This window comes from Saprolegnia diclina (genome assembly GCF_000281045.1).
Source record: "Saprolegnia diclina VS20 unplaced genomic scaffold supercont1.47, whole genome shotgun sequence".
Classification (NCBI taxonomy): domain Eukaryota; phylum Oomycota; class Saprolegniomycetes; order Saprolegniales; family Saprolegniaceae; genus Saprolegnia; species Saprolegnia diclina.
In genome coordinates this window covers 1-1,514 of record NW_008246114.1, presented here as the reverse complement: position 1 = coordinate 1,514, position 1,514 = coordinate 1, and the positions used below count along the sequence as shown (strand labels likewise).

Genomic DNA, 1,514 nt, shown 5'->3' with positions numbered 1-1,514 from the left:
TTCACACTGATTAGAACAGATACTACACTTGATCTTAGCCAAAAGGCCGAGAAGGTATGATCGAACTAAACCATCAAGTTGCTACCTGGGTTTGGCACTTGGATGGAATCGCCGTTTGAAAAGGTGCCGGCTCGCTACAAGCTTCTAGATACGAGTTTGACAGTTCGACAAAGAGAAACGATCCAGTGACGTTGAGAACCCAACAGCCAAGCGACCCGTAGTAGCGCAGAAGCCCCAGCCCGCGGGGCTTTCGCTGCATAATAGAATTGCAATTCCGTCTCGTCTACCGTGCTCTGCTCGCGGTCGAAACACGATACGGCATCATTGTCAATAAAGAGTGGCATTGTCCGTGCAGTTGCCCGCATTGGCGCTGCTCGCCCTTCTTTGGCACAGAGCTCAATGACACCGTCCATATTACGAAGAACTCCGCGTCCATAGAAGTGTGTGCAAGACGCAAAACGAGCAATTCAAACGAGATTGAAGCACTATCGAGTACTCTACTATCGATCTCCTAACAAGCGTCGATGGCTGCCCACCGCACAAGCACTACGACACCTAAACCTACAACACACGGCCCCTACTCCTTCCTAGATCGACGCGCGTCGTCCAATCTCTGCAGCTTGTCGAGAGCTCGCATCGCTGCTGTTTGCTGAGCCGGCGACAAATTCTGTGGCGCGACAAATGTCGCCCGCCCCAGTCGCGGCGGCAAATGGGCACCACAGAGCGACCGCGATCCCAGCTTCTTGGACACGCGCATCGGACAACACTGCAGCTGGCGCGCCAGAAACGACCGCAACGTCGTGCCACTCGGCACGTTGACATAGCCTTGCACAAAGCATCGAATGAGCTGCAGCGTGTACGCCTGTTCGGCCCACGACCAGCTGCCACCGCGGCTCGCTTTTGTTGTTGAGGAGGACGGCGATCGCACCACTCGCTCTTGTGATTGACGCGTCGAGGCGGCGATAAACGACTGACGGAGATCGTTGAGTGCTTGCGCTGTCGTTTGAATACGTGCCATCCCAGCGTCGTCGTTTGGCTGGTACATGCGCCGTCCGACACGGGGAGGCAGTCGCTCGCCAAGAAGGTGACCGAGACCGAGCTTTTTGGAGACGCGCATCGGGTTGCAGCTGAGCTCGATCGCGAGGTACCCGCGGAGTTGCGTGTTTCGGGGCACAGCTGGAAGCAGGCCGTTGCAAAAGGCATGGACAAGGGCAGCGAGATACTGATCTTCTTCGGCCGTCCACGCACCGGAGCGCCACGCCGCCTCAGAGGACGCACTCGAGTGTAGAATGTGGTGCAGCTCCATGGCACGACTCGGGCCGAGATGGCAAAAGGGAATGTGAGTGGCGGTGACGAAACCATCGACCGGTTCTATATTTTGAGCTGCCTTCAATGAGCTTTCTAGAATCAGAGCTTGTGTCTGTCTGTGCTCTTGGCAGGACCCCCAGTGTCTCGTGTACTGTAGCTCCACCTGGACAGCAGAGTCGACAGTACATTCGCACGTGGCACCGCTG

The 1,514-nt window shown here is 56.3% G+C and overlaps 1 protein-coding gene across 1 annotated transcript; it reads right to left on the bottom strand.

The window, feature by feature from the left end:
* Positions 1-500: 500 nt before the first annotated feature.
* SDRG_12131 (hypothetical protein) lies at positions 501-1,323 on the bottom strand. The gene has a single exon (XM_008618191.1). It carries the CDS (start codon positions 1,304-1,306, stop codon positions 578-580), a length of 729 nt encoding a protein of 242 aa, XP_008616413.1. The 5' UTR covers positions 1,307-1,323; the 3' UTR covers positions 501-577.
* Positions 1,324-1,514: the final 191 nt, after the last annotated feature.

Bases quoted from the DNA above. Each gene is read 5' to 3' on its own strand.
- SDRG_12131 (XM_008618191.1), bottom strand. From the start codon at position 1,306: ATGGAGCTGCACCACATTCTACACTCGAGTGCGTCCTCTGAGGCGGCG.